The 18685-nt window shown below is 33.5% G+C and overlaps 1 protein-coding gene and 1 long non-coding RNA gene across 3 annotated transcripts in view; one reads left to right on the top strand and one right to left on the bottom strand.

Annotated features, from left to right (window-relative positions):
* The window catches only part of LOC148110360 (uncharacterized), a 104288-nt gene that overhangs the window by 35769 nt on the left and 49834 nt on the right, over positions 1-18685 (top strand). The window lies entirely within an intron of this gene.
* Positions 6729-18685, bottom strand: part of ASZ1 (ankyrin repeat, SAM and basic leucine zipper domain containing 1) — a 49093-nt gene continuing 37136 nt past the window's right edge. Inside the window, exons 7-13 of one of the 2 annotated variants that reach the window (XM_045793638.2) lie at positions 18287-18411; positions 17268-17343; positions 16221-16277; positions 15165-15274; positions 11489-11594; positions 10553-10666; positions 6729-7116 (exon numbers count right to left, since the gene is read on the bottom strand). In XM_045793638.2, the coding sequence (XP_045649594.1) occupies positions 6964-7116; positions 10553-10666; positions 11489-11594; positions 15165-15274; positions 16221-16277; positions 17268-17343; positions 18287-18411 (741 nt within the window). In that variant the 3' untranslated portion in view covers positions 6729-6963. The remainder of the gene's footprint in view (positions 7117-10552; positions 10667-11488; positions 11595-15164; positions 15275-16220; positions 16278-17267; positions 17344-18286; positions 18412-18685) is intronic. The other variant, XM_045793640.2, reaches the window with a different exon arrangement.

The raw sequence follows: 18685 nt of genomic DNA, 5'->3' as shown, positions 1-18685 counted from the left end.
AATCATGTATTTCATGACTTATGCAAGGCACTGAGGGTGACAGCTGGGGTCCTTGGGAAGCAGATACTGAGGTGGAGATTAGCACACTGGACATTTCTTAGGGAGCGCTCTGGAGAGCAACACCTGTGCAAGGGGAGGAAGGAAGCAGGAGTGGGCAGAGGGGGAGAGGGGCTGTGACACAGTCTCAGTGAAGGCCTCAGCCAGGCCCGCCAGAAGCTCTGAAGCAGGATGGTCCTTTAGAGTTATCCTGAGCTGGGATGAGGCCGCCTGAAGATGGGACCTTTAAACCCCTAGGTTGATTAGCCATCCCTGGAGATAGCTTGGCGAAGCTGTCGCTTTGGGGAAGGCAGCTTGCTCTAGTGGAGAAAACTCTCAAAGAGGCCTGTCTGCTCCCTGCACTCACAGCAGCTGGGGTAGTAAGTCCTTTCCTCCTCAAGGGAGATCTAGGAGCCACATCACAGAAACCGCTTCAGGACACAAAACCTTACGAAGAACAAAATTTGCAGTTTTTTCTTTCATGCTGTGATGCTATTCCTATTTTATCTAGAAACTGATTTAGGGACTTTGCATAATAACTTTAATTTTTCATTTCCCCATTTTAAGTCCAGTCTTGGTTGGCCACAGCTAACCATGAGTATATTATGATACTGCCATTAATATGAAAATTAATTATATTACCCGTGACTGGGTAGTTACGGTATTACTACTGAAGATTCTAGGGGTCTCACTTTAATTCCTTACACTGGAGGCAGTAAAAAGTGTACATCTGCAATCCCAAAACTGGCTTAACACTAATGAGCCTTGAATCCACGAGTAGTAGAAATTTACTTTACATTCGGTCTAAATCTCTTCTAAAAGATTTCACACATTGGGGATTTTGCCGATTTTCCTTTTAAACTGTGTTTTGTAGGAGGGCATAGCTGAGGTTGAGCCCTAACCCCACAAGGTAAGGCAGTTTTTCACCACATTCTCAAGGGTAGAAATTTCAATAAAGAAACAAACAAAACACTCGACCCCACCCTTTATGATGAGGTCTCACAAAGTTTTAACATTTACATCCTTAAAGTAACAGTAATCCTATTGCCTCTCTTAATAATATTTAGGTTTTCCAATCTCATATAAAATATATAATGTATGGGTATAATGTCTTACCTACTCAGTAATAATTTAATGCACTCGTTAATCATTTAACGAGTTGAAGTGTCATTACTAGTAATTTTGCCAAATTATAAAATGGCAGCGACCAAATATTAAAATCAATTCTCACACGTTAGATCTCTGAATGTTGAGATCAAAAGCAAAACCTCTCACAAGGGGTTCAATTTACTTAGCATACATTGATTCTCGTAAAGCCCCTAAGGTTTTATTCTATTTTCAGAATTCCAAATTGGATCTATTTCTGAAGATGGCATTATTCTGAGTCAGTCTTAGAAATAATCTATTTTACAGATGAGGAAATCAAGGCCCAGAGAATGTACATACTAACAACAACAGTGCCGGAGCCTAGGCTACTTTCTGTTCTATCTCACGGTTATCGGAGAGGTGAGGGACAGGTTAGGGGGTGAGAGGGAAGAGGTAGCATGTAACAGTGACATGGATTTCAAAAGGAAAAAAAAAAATAAAGGAGATTAAAGTGTTCACAAGATTCCAGGAAGAAAATTCATGGAAACAATTATGAAAGATTAGTTGAAAAGAAAAAGGTGATAATATTATCTTATTGAGAGAAGTCTAGAGATGGTGCCGCTCCTGAAAATGTCCTTATTTTATTTAACGGCAAATAAAATACTGTAATGAAGTATTAAAAATTTGTTCATTTTGTTTAGAATATTGATAAGATAGTCTGAACTTACAGAAACAAAATAGAGCATTGCTCAAATGATTTAGAATTGGTTTCTCTAATAACTAACAAATGTGTCACATAAGTCCAGTATAACATTTTTATTGGCACTTGAAATAAATGTATTACTCACTAGTGGATGTGCCAGAAAGAAAATCCCCACCCTATTTCCACCCCCACAGAGCTACAAATGATTATTTATTAAGCAGTGACAGAGTGACTTGGGAGTGCAAAACAGAAGTCATCATGATTATCTGTGTTCTTAAAGATTAACTTTCACATAGTGTTAAGATCAAAAAGTGTTTCACTATAAAATCATCCCATAAAAGAAACCAAAACTCGGGGTGCCTGGGTGGCACAGCGGTTAAGCGTCTGCCTTCGGCTCAGGGCGTGATCCCGGCGTTATGGGATCGAGCCCCACATCAGGCTCCTCCGCTATGAGCCTGCTTCTTCCTCTCCCACTCCCCCTGCTTGTGTTCCCTCTCTCGCTGGCTGTCTCTCTCTCTGTCAAATAAATAAATAAAATCTTAAAAAAAAAAAAAAAAAAGAAACCAAAACTCAATTTTGCTTCTGGTGCTTGAAATTGTAACTGGCCTAATTTCTGAGTGATACCCTTTCAGACTTTTAAATATCCTGATTTCTATGTTTACTAAATACAGTTAATTTAAGTTAGGTATTAGCTGAAATACCTCCCACAGGAAAGCTTTCAACACTGAGAGTGTAGCCTTGCTTTACCCATCATTTATCTAAGCCCTAATGTGTCCTAGTCCAACCTAGGTGGGTCTTCCCTTCTGTTTCCAACAGGCTTCAGGTGCTCCGAGAATTTTCAGCATCCTAGGATATTAACCTAGAACTAGGTAAAGCTTACGTGAAAAGTATTTAGCTAACGTTTCTGGCTTCAAAAAAATCTTGTACACTCTTCTGGGCCAAACACTATACTAAGTACATAGCAGATACCCTAGAAATATTGGTTAAGGAATTTCACTGCCAGGATGGAAGTGTGAGGAGCAGCATGGTATTACTCCCCAGAGAAACAAGCAAAGCTAGAGAAAGCTATAAAAATACCACCTTTATTTAAAGTCTCTGGAAAGAGTCCTAAGGGCTCAGAACCAATGAAGAAACGTTTACTCAAGGAAATCTACTAAAACTCGGTAAGAATATTAAATCATGATCCATTCTCTCCCTTACCACCTGCCCCTTGCAGCCCCACATCAGCTGAGCTTGGCATTAGTTCTGTTCTGGGAGAATGTGGCCAAGAAGATGGGCTACTACCTCTCCTCTCGGCTGCCAAATAAAGGTTACCATATCTCATCTGAAGGACAAGTCACCAACTTTTCTTACGTCCCCTGAACTCTGAGCTTAAGTGGCTAAATTCTGGTGTGTAGCTGATAGAGTTGAGGGCTTTCTCCTTCCACCGAGCCCCACAGGATGACAACTGTATCCTGGAAATTGCAGGCCTGAATACTGGGGCCGTGATCTCCTCTCTCATGCCAGCTCACTTACAGGGCAGAGTTGTGAATCAACCCAGAAGACCAGAGGCTACCGCCCTACCCAGCACTCAGAAAGTGGCTCAGAGATGTCAGGGGGAGAATCAGTCCTTGAGAAGAGCTTGAAACTTCTCCCCAAAGAAACTTTATTTGAAAGAGAATGTGGAGAAAATCAAGCCTAAGGTCATCCTCAAAGACAATAGCTCTTTTTAATTAGGAGCAACAAGCTAAACTGTAGGCCGGCTAGTTTACCGGAGAGAACCAGGAAAAGAGACCGCTAAGAAGGGCCCTCCCCTGGTCAGGACAAACCTCAAAATCTGACTTCAAAAACTACCCCCCCCCCCCGCCCCCGTCCAAATTTAATTCCGTGCGACTGCTGGGCAATTCATGCCTCAGGGCATGCCGTAAACAGCAGATCAATCAACCAGTAATTAGTGGAACCTGAGGGTTGGGTGTAATACCAAAGGTGGCAGTGTATTAGAATGATCAGAAAAGGACACAGTTAAAAAGGGCCCTGGAATTTAGTTATAGTCTCAAGAGATTCTTATAAGTTAAGATGTACATATGGTAAACCCTAGAGCAACCATGAAGAAAGTAACTCAAAAATATGGTAAAAAAATCATTAAAGAGGTTTTTCTACGTAAGTCATACAGAAAACAAAAGTAAAATGATGGCTATTTCTGTCCAATACACCAATAATATACCAATAGTAACAGTGAATATGAGTGGATTAAACAATCAGAAGGCAGAGGCTATCAGACTGCATAAAAATTAAAATAACTCCTAGTTGTAACTCTGTGACCTTTGACTAGGTTGGTGAACTGCAGGTTGGGGGGCTAAATCTGGGCAACCACCTGTTTTTATAAAAAAATTTTGATCATACCACACTCACATCTGTTCATTTATGTATTGTCTACAGGTGCTTCTGCATTACAATAGCTGTTAACGAGTTGTGACATAGACCATATGGCCTATAAAGCCTAAAATATTTACTATCTGGCCCTTTACAAGAATGTCTGCTGACTTCTTAACTAAAGGAAACCCAATGTGGAAGTACTTCTTTAACTGATTCTATTCCCAAGGGAAGGAAGAAGCAAGGCCATCATCTAAGAGTGAGATGAGGAGGAGGTCTTAGAAGTTTGAGTACAAAGAATCATAAAATAGTCATCCAGTGAAAAAGCTGGATAACTTGTACTGGGGAAAAATGTATTGGGAAAATTGAATAGAGTTGCCAGGCGGCACTAAGCACCCCACTTAAGGAGACTGGCCAGTATGCATACTTATCTTTCTTTGAAAGAGGTGCTACAAATGGATTATTTGGGTTCCAAAGTTGATTCTAAGACGTAGGAACGTTTTTGATCCCAACTAATTAAAAATTAAATGCCAGTTAATTAAAAAAATAAAGTTTTTCTACTTTCAACTGCATAGAATTAACACTTAGGTTACATTTCTGTGCGGTTTTAGAGGGGTCACTGTGAAACTTGTTTTAAGAAGAGAAGAAAAATGATTTGTACGATCTTATAAAAGAATGAATATTCCAGAAGATACACCCCTCTTATGGTAAAGCACTGTAATCAAGTCAAACAGAGTAGGAAGAGACTTACACTGTAGATAAAATTACCAATTTTTAAATGATGAGGAAAATCTTATTTATTCTGTTGATACTTTATGCATGAAGAAACAATTTTTTTTTGCAAGATTTTGTTTGAGAGAGAGAAATCACGAGCAGGGGGCGGGGCAGAAGGAGAAGCAGACTCCCTGCTGAGCAGGGAGCCTGATGTGATGCGGTGTGGGACTCACTCAATCCGAGGACCCTGGGATCACGACCTGAGCTGAAGTTAGATGCTTAACCGACTGAACCAGCCAGGCACCTTTGAAGACACAATTTAATGACAACAAATGCTGCCCTATTTATTTTCAATCTGTAATCTGAAAATTATACTGTATTTGTCAAGGAAGTAAAAATATACTCAGAATATGCAGATAAAATGGACTTTATAGTATTTATTTTCCTTGAATAGCTGATTATGCTTGAAGTACACTGGGGCAGATCACTATTTTAAGGAATTCAGTCATCTCTTTGGAAAGCAAATATTTTATCAATTTGCATTTTCATAGTTCATCCTAGTATTTGAGAGAGGCATACAGTTTGGTTTGATTAGAGGAAAAAAACAGTGACCTATTCACCTAATAGATGAAATATGATCATCTTTAAGATGAACTGAGGTGAAAGACTACTGTTAAATAATCAGGTAGTAGGTGTGTGTGTGTGTGTATGTAAGGAAACTAACATTTATTGAACACCCTCTGTTTGCCCTAAGTGTGCTAGGAGTGAAACACGATCTGTGTTATAAGGACCTCTTCTCCTATCCTATTCTAGTTTAAAGTCTTGAGCCCTTTTAAATTGAAGGATATCAGAAAAAAAAAAAAGTCTTGCTATGGCACTTAGGATAGAATGTCAGACACCAGTTCCTTCCAGAGATATATGGTTGAGTATATTCTCAGAAAAGGAATGATGCAAGTCTTGCTGCTTTGGTATAACCAAGAGCAGAAGTTACCACTAATTATAGATTCTTATGCTATTCTCGTTTTCTACAATTTTTTTCCTTTTGCTTGAGGTTTACCTTTCAACAGTTGTAGATCAACTGCATCTATTCTAAGCACAGCAGTAAGTCAAGCAAGATTTAACTATTATATTCCTGTGAAATTGGGCCTGCCTTTTTTACCTTCACTTTTAAAATCTGAAATCATGATTTTTATTTAGAAAAAAAATCAAAATCATGTATTACTTCTTTAGATTGATATGAGGAATTATTTGCCATATGCCACTCACTTTCATAACATCTTTAAGAATGTTACACATAGTACATGTCATAGCTCCCATAGGTACATTACATAAAAAATTTTAAGGTACTCTGTGCTTTCTATACTATTGTCTAAATTTTCTTTTTAAACTTACATTTTAAATATTTTCCCTAGGTTTTAATCCATCATTCAAAAATTTTACATTTTATCTTTATCCTTTGAATTCTCTGAAATAGTTGCAAAATTATTAATTTCCTAATGTTATATAACCAAAAAATTAAATTAAAAATTCCTTATAATAATGGAAGGGAAAAATAAGGACTAAAAGAATGGTATGGACTTACGAACACTTTGCAACTTCTTAAGATTCACTGTGACAAAAGAACGGTTCTTTTTTAAAAATTATTTTATTCTTTTCATCATGATAAGTGCCCTCTGTAAGCCCCATCACCTATTTCCCTTATCTCCCACACACATCCCCTCTGGTAGCCACCAGTTTGTTCTCTATAGTTAAGAGTCAGGAACACACTGTTTTTATATGTCAAAGAATATTAGATAAAACTTTTATTTTGAATGTGATTTAGAATCATAGAATCAAACTTAAGAATCACTTATAATTTACTGCTTGATCAAAATTAACATAAAAATATAACAAATTATGCTTTTAGCTCAAACTGACAAACCACTTTCTAAAGAAACTTCTGCTCTATGCTATCATAATTTCTCCTATGGAGTATCAGCAAATAATGTAGTTACACTGTACCACAAATAGTTAAAAGCAACATTTGTAGGTAATTTGAATTATACATACAATATTCAAAACCAATATTAGGGTTATTTTCTCTGGAAGGTTAGCTTGCAAACAAAAAGAAGGAACCCAAATCCGCATACTGTAATAGCCGTTCTCTTCAAAATTCTACTATTCCATGTAGATACTTCTTCCATTAATGGTATGTGAGTTGGATCGTTTTCTCGCTCATTTTGCAACTAATATTTAGTATGAGAAAATGAAAACAGTTAATGTACAGTACACTGAAAATACCTTTGATTTTTAAAATATAATATCCATGTTAATTCAGTTGATGTAGAGGCAGCCAATGTAAGATTCCCATGGAAGATTTAAAGTGAACAAATATGTCTTAAAAGACAGTCTTTTTTTCCATAGGATCCTATCATGGTAAATTAGTTTCACATTAAGAATAAATGCTTTCATAGTTTATTACATTTTAAAATCATGTTTTTTGTATCAGGAAATAAAGTTCCTTGAATGTTTCTGCTTTTACCTACAACCAATGACAATTGTTATTTTTCCTTCTATAAACATCAAATGATTTCTTACAAAAAAGTGAACCATCCTCATAGTATACCTACAATACATGAAATTTAACAAAAACTAGAAGATTTGAGGCTACTGCTAGAAGTTTAATCCTTTATTTAAATATAACGGTAGGAACAAATACTAACAAAAACTTGAGTGGTTCTTTTAGGACTTCTCAGCAATGAAAGTACATGGCTCAGTCAGTTTCTAAATACTCACATATAGAACTCCGTTGCTAAAGAAGGCCCCCCCCAACTGTGTGTGTGGGTTCTGATATGTGTATGAAAGAGAGAGAAAGGGGAGAGAGACAGTTGATGGGGGAGGGGCAGAAGAGGGAGAATGAGCAGAAGCCAAAAGATCTTCAAAAGATAAAAAGAATCAGGCACATTTATAGAGTGATATATACTAGAAACATCCTGGGCTGGAGTGGTGACATAAATATTTTCAACATTAGCAAGAATAACTACATCTAAAATCTACAGTGTAAATATTTAATTTAAAAGGCCTGCAAAATTAATTTTAAATTTACAGCAGAAAACAGACTTCAATGCCAATCTCATTAATACTGTATTCTTGGCCTAACTTCCAAATGGCTTCATTCAGTAACAGATTCCTTTTTGACACTGATGCTCCATTTACTGAATCCTGAGACAGCCATTCCTTTTAGTAACCAATTATTTAGAATGACCCTTTCTGACAGGAGCCTGTCAGTGTGTTGCTATGAAAGAGAGTGATGTGGTGCTAAGTCTAGCCTTGACCTCTCCTACCCTCTCTCTTTGTTACCTCCATACACTTATCTATGGTAACTCATATTTTTTTTAAATTTGCTTCAGTTATTATTGGTAAACAAGTATCATAAGCTAAACAGGCATAATAGCATACTCCCAAATCTGGAAGCCTTCACAGCTCTCTAAATCAAATCTCACTATGGTGATTACTACTTTAGACTAAGCCAGAAAAACCAATGTAATAGCTTGCTTAAAAGTTAAGACTTTCCTGAGCAAAGAACTGTATCTGCCATTATTATAAACCAATAAATGTATTTTCAAGTTTGGTTCTTATATAGAAATTATAAATTCAGGGTAGAGAAGGCCATAGAAAAAAGACTTTGTTTAGCTAAGGAAAGCTAAAATTTCTCCTTATAGGTACACATTATTAAATATCAGTACCTGACTGAATTATTTATGTTTTAGAGTCAAAGTCACCCCTAGAGTAGTGTTTCGTAATTTCATTCCTTTAGGAAAAACCTGTCTTCTCTAATTTCATCTCAGTCTTCTTTCCCCCTCCCCAAATGTTTTTAGTTCATTTTGGAGAAACCAAATAATTACCAATCCTGAGGAAAAGATGTCTTGGGGGAATTTCCTACACTATAAACATTAAAGGATGATGCTTTGCAGGAAGTATCCTTACATAGTCCTTCCAAATTTCTCCGGGATCTTCATGAAAAATACCATGCTAAGTAAAATCAATACCATTTTTCTTCACTTCTTCAAGATGATGAAGGTAGTGAAGATGAGTGGTGTTATAATTTTCATGTTGTCAACAAGTTCAGAAAATAGAAAATCAGATGTTTGTACAAGAAGGTTTGTTTGAGGAGTGGTGTGGGTTAAAGGAACACAAAAGTGGAAGGAGTGTAGTTAGGAGACTAACGGGTAGCGCAGCTGCCTGACATACAGCAGGCACTCTTAGGCCTGTGAACGAATAAATGTCAGAGATAATACAACTTCTAAGATGCCTCTTTCTCTAGAAAGGAGGTATCTTCTACAAGAATTTTGAGATACACTGCTCATTTGCCCCATTTAAAATTTATTTATTCCCTTATTATTTTGTAAAATTTACTTCACAATTTTCTGTTCACTTCTTAAAGACTCCTTTTAATTGACACATATTAATAGCTAGGATGACAAATTACCTGGAACATATATGTATAAAGTTGATTTTGAGAAGAACTTTTTTTGATAAAATATTAATGAAAATATCAAATGACTTACGGGTTGAAGCTATACAAATTAAATGCATCATCTAACATTCACTTCTGCTATTTCAAAAAAAGATTATAGATACCAAAGGTATTTATTAAATAGACTAAGAGAACTCAGAAGTGCGTTCTTGAGTCAAATGAAAGTGTTTTCCTTTATTACCTATATTCAACAGAGTTCCCTATTGACTTAGATCTTGTTATAGCCAATTTTCCTTTTCTTTTTTTAAAAAGATCTTACTCATTAAGAGAGGGAGAGCACACAGGGGGAGTGAGAGGCAGACTCCCCACTGAGCAGGGAGCCCAACATGGGACTTGATCCCAGGACCCCGAGATCATGACCCGGGCTGAAGGCAGACGCTTAACCGACTGAGCCACCCAGACGCCCCATAGTCAATTTTCTTAAAGGGGGGGAATATCATCTGTCCCTAAATCCAGATATATAGTTCTATATGAATACAGAAACAACACCAAAAAAGCCCACACTCTTTAAGAAAGTCTAGAAAATAGAATATTTCATCTAAAAATCTATCTCATCAACAGAACTGATAAACGTCATTTTCATAATTTTTCATCTGCATATTTATATGTAAGTAAATTTTACAAATATAACTTCACATCTTTAACAAATTGATACTTGACTTTCATTATTTTTTTTTGGCTGCATATCATTATAACAAATGGGTGTACCATAATCCGTTAAATCATTCTCCTGGCGTAGGACATTATGGCACATACAATTTTGGAATCATTAAAATGTACTATTGAAATGTACTATTGAAAGATACAAATATTTTTATGGTCCTTGGCACATCTTGCCAAACTATTTCTGAAAGGGGTTGTGACACCAGTCTCACATGAAAATAGCAGCTTGGTGAATAACCAGTAATGGGTAGGGTGATGCATTCTACCTTCCTAATTTAAAAGTTGAAATTGATAGATCTTGTTCTTTTAGTTTGCATTCCTATAATGACCCACAAAGTTTGTTTCTTATATTTATTTCTTCCTTCCTTCCTTCCTTTTCCCACTTGTTTAGTGGGAGCTTAAGTTGCTCTTGTCAGAACTGCTTCATCATCTGACATATTATTAGTACATCATTTTCCCCTTTTTAAATATTAAATAAATACCTTCTGAATTAAGTCTTTTAGTTTGCAGACCTCTTCACTCAAATCTTCAACATTACTAACCAGTTCTTCACAAACTGAAGTAAAATTCCGGGGAGAAGCCCACTCTAGTACTATCTGTGAATATTTTCAAAAGTTACATTTTCTTAAAGAATGGGAAATGACTTTTTACAACTTTATATCTACAAAAATTATACAGTATTCTCACCCATTAAATTATGTAACTGAAAAGCATTTTTTGTTCAGGATAAATTCTGACACCAAAAAGAAGTTAGTGATTTTATATCGTCACATCAGTTTCCTAAATACATTTACTAAATATATGTAGGTATGACTTTATGGAGACAAATATTTAGTAATAATAAAATTTATGGTGAACAAATAAATTCATGAAGGTTTTAAGAATGATATGACTCCTATATTAGTGTTATATAAAAATCAGAGGAAAACAAATGCATTAAAAATTTTTCACTATAAACAAATAGCTAAAACCAAATCACATGAAAAACTCTATAAAAAAGTTTGCTTTTACAGGTCACTTACACTTTCTCTATTTAACTTTTCCTTCATTAAAAAACCCTATATTGATATGGTTTTTAATAACACTCAACACATTGTTTTGTTTCAACTTTCACTTAGGTCTCCTGTCACTTTATATTTTAAACAACTATATTGCCTTTAAGAACAAATGTTAAGTTCAATACACAAATCAGTTTAATTTTTGGTCTGACTCATTTTCCTTTTCCTGAGAACTAGAGCACAGCTTTCCAATTAATTAGTATATAAAAGAGTAATAATTAAACATATTGACTTATTTACATTTTATGCAATTTTGTAGATGAAAGATATAACTTTACTACATCACTGTTTAGAGAACTGTCATTAACTTATCTGGAATGTTCTTCAGCACTCATACTTTTCTTAACTTTTATAGAATACCTTGTGAGAATTTACAGGCAACTCAGTAATGATATTCTGTACAGCTGTTATTAAATGGCCACACTGTTTGTTTAATTTCAGAAGAAAGTTGAGGAACTCATCACCACTAAAGAGAGGAAACAAACAAATAGGAATCACTAATATGAGCAATTTACTTCATTCTACTGGGTTAGTTACTCAATGTCTAGTCATAATATTTACTAGATTCTTTAAAAATATTTATAGAATAGCTAATATGTATTAACTATGAAATAGACATTGGGTATACAAAGAAAACAAGTCTCCAATCTTGAGGGTCTCAAGCTTCATCATGAAAAGGCAGACATACAATTATAATCTCATTATTCAAAGAGACATATAAAGAAGGAATACAAAAGTACCAATATTTGAGTATCTATTACATGAAGACACTGCATTGGTTATTTTACATTTATCATTCTTTTAATTCCTCCCAACAACTCCTATAAGGTAGATGTTAACATTAGCTTATAGCTGAGACATCTAAAACTCAGAGATAATGAACTCAGTATAATGGGATTAGAGAATTCTTAATGCTTCACAGAGATGGTACTTGAATATAAATTTACACAGTGTTAATGAATAAAAGGAAAATGCATACTTTTCTTGTGATGCATAATTTTCAGGGCCACCGAATATTGATAGGTACGTTGTAAAAAATCACAACTCTGTAGTATGCATTCATCACATACTATGTGAATGGCTGCCCACTCCCCACCCCAGAGCTGTACAGTATACCTGCTGTTAGAATATATCTCTCTTTTCCCTGTGCTATATGAGCAACATGTCCTGGGTAGGGTTGTTTCTCCAGCCTGTTCTCAGAATAACAACAAGAAGGAGATCCACTTCAGGTACAGCCATGATACAGGTACTCAAATTTTGTTATTATAAATCATTTAGATTTAGAAGTTATTATAAATCATTTAGATTTAGAAGTTATTTCTTTTTTTAAGTGTAGTGCTTTTATTTTTATTTATCTTATTTTATTTTTAATTGGGATGGATTAAAAAGAAGCATGGGGTGACAAATTATTTCTTACTGCAGCATGACATGGTGTAAACTAACTACAACAAAAGGCCATGTTTTAAAAATGTGAACTCAAGTATTGGGATAAAATTTATACCTTAAATAAAGGTCCTTCAAATAAAAAATAAAAATATCTGAAAAATTAAAATTACCACTACTCTTACCACATAAAGATAATGACTAGTACTATTTTCTTCCAGAATATTTTCTTATAGCACACATTTTCTTCCAGTATTTTTCATATGCATATATACAACTGGTATTATACCTCACACTCCATTTTATATTTGCCTTTTATACTTATTATGAGTATTTTTTCATGACATTAAGTCTTAAAATAATTTGAAGGACAGAATAGAATATATTAATGCAATGTAATTCAACCATTCCCCTGATGTTAAATATTTAGAGTTTCCAATTTTAGAATGTTTATAAATAATAGATGTGAACAATATATTTTTACATAAAATTCTGTATCTTTTTCTTTTTGGAGGAGAAATAGTATTTCCTTAATGGACACAGTTTTGAGATACCTTTGATATATTCGAGTAAATGTCAGAGAAAAGGTCTGGACAGAAACTGTTGAAAATGTCAAGATATGGATGAAAGCTTACTATTTCGGTTCAAAATATCTGAAGGTAGTAACGAAATAGTTATTATTTTTAAATTGCATTCTCTAATTCTGCAAACATAGTAAGGCTAAGTTAAGTGTAGAAAAAAGTAAATGTCCTGTGCATATGTGTTTTTGTAACAGACTATTTTAGAAAATTTAACACATAGAAGGGAAGTATCACAAAATAAATCAGTAGCTAGATTGTTGAAGTCACATTACCAGAAGATTATAATCAATCAGTTCAACTTTTCCTGCTGTTAGTTTTCTTATGACTTAATGACTAATTCTTCTTTAAAGAATGACTTTGAACAAATGGGAAGTAAAACCTTTTTCATAACAGCATGTAAACAAAGTCTGTGATTTAATAACAAGGTCAAATTCCTGGAATATATGTCTGCCAGTTATATTTTTTAAAAAATTCAGCAGTTTTAATAAAGTGAACCATTCAGGATTCTGCACATTCTTTAAGTCTATTATTCCACAGAGTAAATTCTTACAGGCGACTGTGCCATCATATAAATAAGTTACATTAAAAATTTTAATTTCCAATTTAGTCACATAGAACTTAGAATATTCCTTCACAGAGACAAGTTAAAAAAATTAAGGAAAGTAACAGATTGAAGAAGTTTTGCTGATTTTAAGTTCTCACAACTGAAATCCTTTTAAATATTTAAAAGTATTTAGATATTTAAGAGTTATAATGTATTTTGAAACGATGATGAGGCATTATTTTGAATACAGATCATCTTGTTATAAGGAAAAAGATAAAGAGAAATAATTTAATTTTGCAATAAGCTTTTTAGAGAAATCTGGGTCATCTATTATCCCATGGAAAACTAAATCCTAAGATGTTGTGGAAATCTATCATTTATTTGTTTAATTCCTGTTTATTATAGTTGCAATGTTACTTTTAGATAGGATACATTAGTGCTGATAGTACTTCTTTTGTGAGTACATTTTATAAGACAGAACTTGGATGAACCTCAAGAGAATTTGGATGAGTGAAAACCAATAAAAAAAGGATACATACTGTATGATTCCATTTAGGTAACATTCATGAATGATATCATCACCAAGATGGATAACAAATTATTGGTTGTTAGGGATTGGGGGGATGGGTGTGGCTATAAGGGAGCAGTGTGAGGGAGCTTTATGGTCACGGTATGTGAAGTATACTGACTGTGGCAGTGGTTACGTGAAGATACACACGCAATAAAACTGAATAAAGCTATACATACACATACAAATTGAACACATGTTTAACTGGTGCACTACAAATAAGCTCTGTGGATTGTATCACACATGTCAGTTTTCTGGCTTTACTATTGTACTATAGTTATACAAGACGTTAAAACTGGGCGAGACAGAGTAAAGAATGCATGGGACTTCCCTGTACATCTCTTTGCAATTTCCTGTGATTCTATAATTATTTCACTTAGAAAGTTAAAGCAATTTACTGCCCCACAAAATATTAATAAAATCAAATACAATTATTTTTAAAATAGGCTTTAAGTTACTAATATTACTAATAATCAGTGCTTGACAAGTTTATAATATTGAAACCGAACTTTATATATTGACAACATAATTCCTTAAAGAGTAAGGATGAAAATAGAGCTGAGCTACACTGCAAATACTTTCTTATTGCCCTAAGTGAAAAAATACTACTCTGAATTTTCAACCTGACTCTTGAAATGATTTAAAGAGAGTAAGAGCTATAATACAAAAAGCATGAGATCTTATATAGTTCATTTAACAAAATGCAATGAAAAAATAAAAGAATGTTTCTAAGTGAGTTAACAAGAAGATGCCTTGTTTTGCTTTTTGGTAAATGACTTTATAAAAATTGATGTTATAAAGTACCCCCCACTTCAGAATACAATATATTGTAAAATGAACTATCCATTTCCTTGGGAAAATGACAGTATCAAGTAAAAAGACTCAGAAACTATCAAAATTAAACTTTTTAGTTCTTTTTTAAGAACAGCTGATTCTAAACAATATTAATGTTAATTTTACCTGATTTCCAACTTTGCCACTTCAGGTAATTCTCCAAATTTTATATCTTCTACTTCTAGTTCTTTAAGAGCAGCCAGAATTTTCTGCTGATCTCTACTGGTAATTCCATTCTAAGTAGAAATAATTTTAAGGTGCAACAGGACAGTCATACTTGGGTAATTTAATATTCAATATTATAAAAGAAGTTTTCTACTTGATTAATTCACATCTTGAAAAAACAAATACATATGAGAAAAATAAACACAATGAAAAATAATAGATGGTTTGCTTTTAACTCTGACTGACAAGGTTACATCATTAAAATGTTTAGATATATAGTGACTATAGCCAATTTTTTGAAAAACTGGTATTCTAAAAGCAAATTACTAGATACTAAAATTTCCAAAACCACCACAGTAAAACAATTTTTCCTTCAAAGTATTATTTAAAATATTATCAGTGATTAAATGAAGATTGTCTTCCTTTGTCTTTACCTTTAGTGTTAACTAAATTTCCTCTCCTGGATTTAGCTAAGTAGTATGTGTATTTTGACTTCAGTAGTAATACTGAAGATTTCAAGTCGCCAGTGTATTCATGGAGGAAGATTATTACTTTTTAGGTATTCTATTAAAGGATCTCTAATATTTCCCAAGCTTATTTTCGAATTGTTACTTAATAATCCTAGATGACAAAATAATAGGTCTTGGTCTTTTTGAGAACCTAGCAAAAGGCAGTATTTGGATGACACATATGCATACCTATGTACACAAAAGCCACCTCATTTCTAAGTAACCTGTTTTACAAAACTATTTCAATTAAGAAATGAAGCACCAGTTTTAGTTGAGATGTCATGATTAAAGAAAAAAAACCAACTCTAAGTCTTTAAATGTTCTTAAAGGAACTTAATACTATAACAGAAGATTTTAAATATGGTTATCCATAATCATATCTAATGAAAAACCTAGCAAAAGATCATTTACAGTCTTTACCCCTAGGATTTTTAAAACAGAAAATAAAAGCATCCAGAATTTTTTAAAATATGAAATAATGTCTGGAGTTTTTGAAGCTGATACTAACCTTTGTAAATTCATCTTTCCTCATGGTCAAAAGGTGTCTTAAGGTTATATCCCTTTCCTGTAGAAAAGAAAAAAAAATTCCACCTTTCAATATAAGTCAAACTTTAGAAAGGGAAGTAGACAAGTGTCATAAATTAGTCAGTTACATGCTGCCCTCCTTGACAACTTTCAGTTCTAAAAGAGGATAGGATATGCAGGTACAGAACTACACTACTGGGTAGACAGTAGAGTGTCGTAATACGTACCTTAAAAAGTACAAACATAGCCAGTTTCCCAGATTCAAAGAAAATCATAATAACTTATATTTGCTCACATAAAAGACAGCTTTATAAAATTTGACAGAAATTATATTTTATGAATATTTTAAGTTTCTAACTGCATGTTACACAATCAATAACATTTAGTTTTACTCACTATTTCTCAAATAGGAAGAAGTTTCTAGATTGTACAATGAAGTACAATTCTGAACTACCTAAACAGAATGTGCATATTCCTAAAGAGAGCCTATCTTAAATAGTGTTTTATTGCTTCATATCAGCTGAATGGCTGATAACTGTCATCTATTCAAACCCCATAATACATACCTAAAGTATCTATAACAATGCTAGGCATATGATCTAATTTAATCTCTATGACAATCCTAAACTAGGTATTATCATCCTTATGAGAAAAAGAGATTTAAGTAACATATTTCAGTTAATCATTAGGCAAGAATCTGATACCAGATTTGTTTGACTGAAAGTCATGCTTCTAATATTCTATATGGGAAGATCAACTGTGAAAACAAACTAAGGGCTTAAATGTACAAGGAGGAGTTCTATGAAGTTTCAGGCAGTGAGTAAAAGCTGTTTATTCCAGCCAGATTCAAATTTATATAAATTTCTAGAATAACACATTTTTCAAATGTTTTTAAGTTTAAAATGGGATCTACTACAAATTATGGAGAAAAGTACACTTGGCACTTTTATATCAGCATGCTTATGAATTAATATTTAGTTAACAGAAAAACATACATATGTAACTCACTGTAGCTCACACAAAATCTTACCTTTAATAAATCTGTCATATGTTCAAGTCCAAGACCATGTAAAAATATTTCCAGATCTCCAAATGCTGTATATGAACTATACATATTTATAGCAATGTCAGTTTCAGAACAGACTATAAATGCATAATCAACATATATTTATAATACAGAAAGAATAAGAATGAATCTATATAGAACACAGTTACAAATGTGCACACTAGACTTATGTTATATCAAAGAAATAAGGAAGGTTTCTTGAGTGAAGATTAAGTAAACACAGAAAATGATGACAGTAAAATGTAGCTCATCTTTCCTGAGAATGAAATTAGTTGCTTTTATGTACGTTCCTTGCAAGGTCTCTATATATGAAAATCTCTTTAATTGTAGGAAGTAAATATTTAATAATTTTAAATGTGGTAAGCAGAGAATAATTTTATGGCCATGTACTGAACTGTGTTCAGTAAAAAATGTATTTTTAATTTTAGCTTATAAAATCAGAAATCTAAAAAGAATTAGAAAGCAAGATGCAGTCTAGTTTGAACACTAATAAAAATATAATCTTGGACATTTTTGGAAATAAATTTCATTGTTGATATTTTATTTAAAGTCCGAATTTATTCTCATTACTGTTAGTACACATATATAAAGTTTTTCTAAAATTCTGGAGAAAAAAGCATTTAAAATGTAGACAGTTCTCAGTGATATTTAAAATGCTTGTGAAAGTGTAAAATATATTTTAAATGTCATCACATTTACTAAAACTTCTAAAAACCTGCATATTTTTTTTTAAAGATTTTATTTATTTATTTGACAGAGATAGAGACAGCCAGCGAGAGAGGGAACACAAACAGGGGGAGTGGGAGAGGAAGAAGCAGGCTCACAATGGAGGAGCCTGATGTGGGACTCGATCCCAGAACGCCGGGATCATGCCCTGAGCCGAAGGCAGACGCTTAACTGCTGTGCCACCCAGGCGCCCCTAAAAATGTGCATATTTCTTACTTACTTATAGGTATTTTGTTGAATGAAAACATGTTATTTACCTAAATATGTGATCTTTTTCTTTATCAGAATCTGTTGTCAGTAGTTTACAAATAGTCTCTTCTTTAGTTAGCTGTTGAAGCTTTCCCTCCAATGGATTTAAAGTTAAAGAAAGAAAATTGAAGATCTGCAAAAAGTTAACAAGTCATTCAAATATAGGTAATATTATTATATACTATCACTTAGACTTAGAATCTAACTTTTCTGTAAGTTAGGGTTATGTCACATAATCAGCCAGAAAACAAAATCAAATCTCTTTAAAAAACAATTTATGACACAAAATAATCTTTGATGTTCATAAGTTTCTTAATATGTCAAATTCAGTGTCATCTATCCTAAATTTAATAATGCAGTAAACTCATTAGAAGTTTCCAAATTTTCAAAGCTTAGAAGAAAAATGG

Source organism: Ursus americanus, chromosome 3 (genome assembly GCF_024610735.1).
Source record: "Ursus americanus isolate L20-20 chromosome 3, mUrsAme1.1.p, whole genome shotgun sequence".
Classification (NCBI taxonomy): domain Eukaryota; kingdom Metazoa; phylum Chordata; class Mammalia; order Carnivora; family Ursidae; genus Ursus; species Ursus americanus.
The sequence above is the reverse complement of the archived record's forward strand: the minus strand, read 5'-3'. Positions and strand labels throughout refer to the sequence as shown.